Genomic DNA, 634 nt, shown 5'->3' with positions numbered 1-634 from the left:
ACTAACAGGCTCCTCTGCAGTCCCCTGCCCTGTTTGCAGTGAGGGTTGGGGGATCTTGTACACGAGCAGCTTCCAGCATCAGCCTTGAAGGCAGGCGTGGTGCTTTTTTACATCTGTTTTGATTAAAAACTAGTCATGAGCAGTTTATTCCTTTTTTTTTTTTTTTGCATGCCATAGCTGTCCTGTTGTGTAACTTGGTGCTTCCCCCCACTATTGCTGGTTCCCAAGGGATAAAGCTCAGCTGTACCCCAGGCTGGCAGCCCTCCCTTTTTGTGAACCTGCCCGTCCTCACCAATGCATCTGCTCTCCCCTGCCAGTGGGAATTCCAGGTGGGCCCGTGTGAAGGCATCGAGATGGGGGATCACCTCTGGATGGCTCGCTTCATCCTCCACCGCGTCTGCGAGGACTTTGGGGTTGTGGCTACTCTGGACCCCAAACCAATGACTGGCAACTGGAATGGTGCTGGGTGCCACACCAACTACAGCACTGAGGAGATGCGGAAAGAAGGGGGTCTCAAGTGAGTCTTGTGAAGGGGGGATTCCTGGGATGTACCTGAGAGGTTTGGGGTGTCCTTGGCCATGTGGCAGCTCCCCATAGCTGGGTGGCTGCACCAGACAGGGCTGGGGCTGCCCCT

The 634-nt window shown here is 55.0% G+C and overlaps 1 protein-coding gene across 1 annotated transcript in view; it reads left to right on the top strand.

Annotated features, from left to right (window-relative positions):
• The window catches only part of LOC104277046 (glutamine synthetase), a gene marked incomplete at its 5' end in the record, with an annotated part of 5,005 nt that extends 4,484 nt beyond the window's left edge, over positions 1–521 (top strand). The window contains one exon of the mRNA XM_009873569.1: positions 318–521. Coding sequence (XP_009871871.1) covers positions 318–521 — 204 coding nt within the window. The remainder of the gene's footprint in view (positions 1–317) is intronic.
• Positions 522–634: the final 113 nt, after the last annotated feature.

This window comes from Apaloderma vittatum, unplaced genomic scaffold (assembly GCF_000703405.1).
Source record: "Apaloderma vittatum isolate BGI_N311 unplaced genomic scaffold, ASM70340v1 scaffold26677, whole genome shotgun sequence".
In the NCBI taxonomy this organism is placed as follows: Eukaryota; Metazoa; Chordata; class Aves; order Trogoniformes; family Trogonidae; genus Apaloderma; species Apaloderma vittatum.
This window is presented reverse-complemented; position numbering and strand designations above follow the sequence as displayed.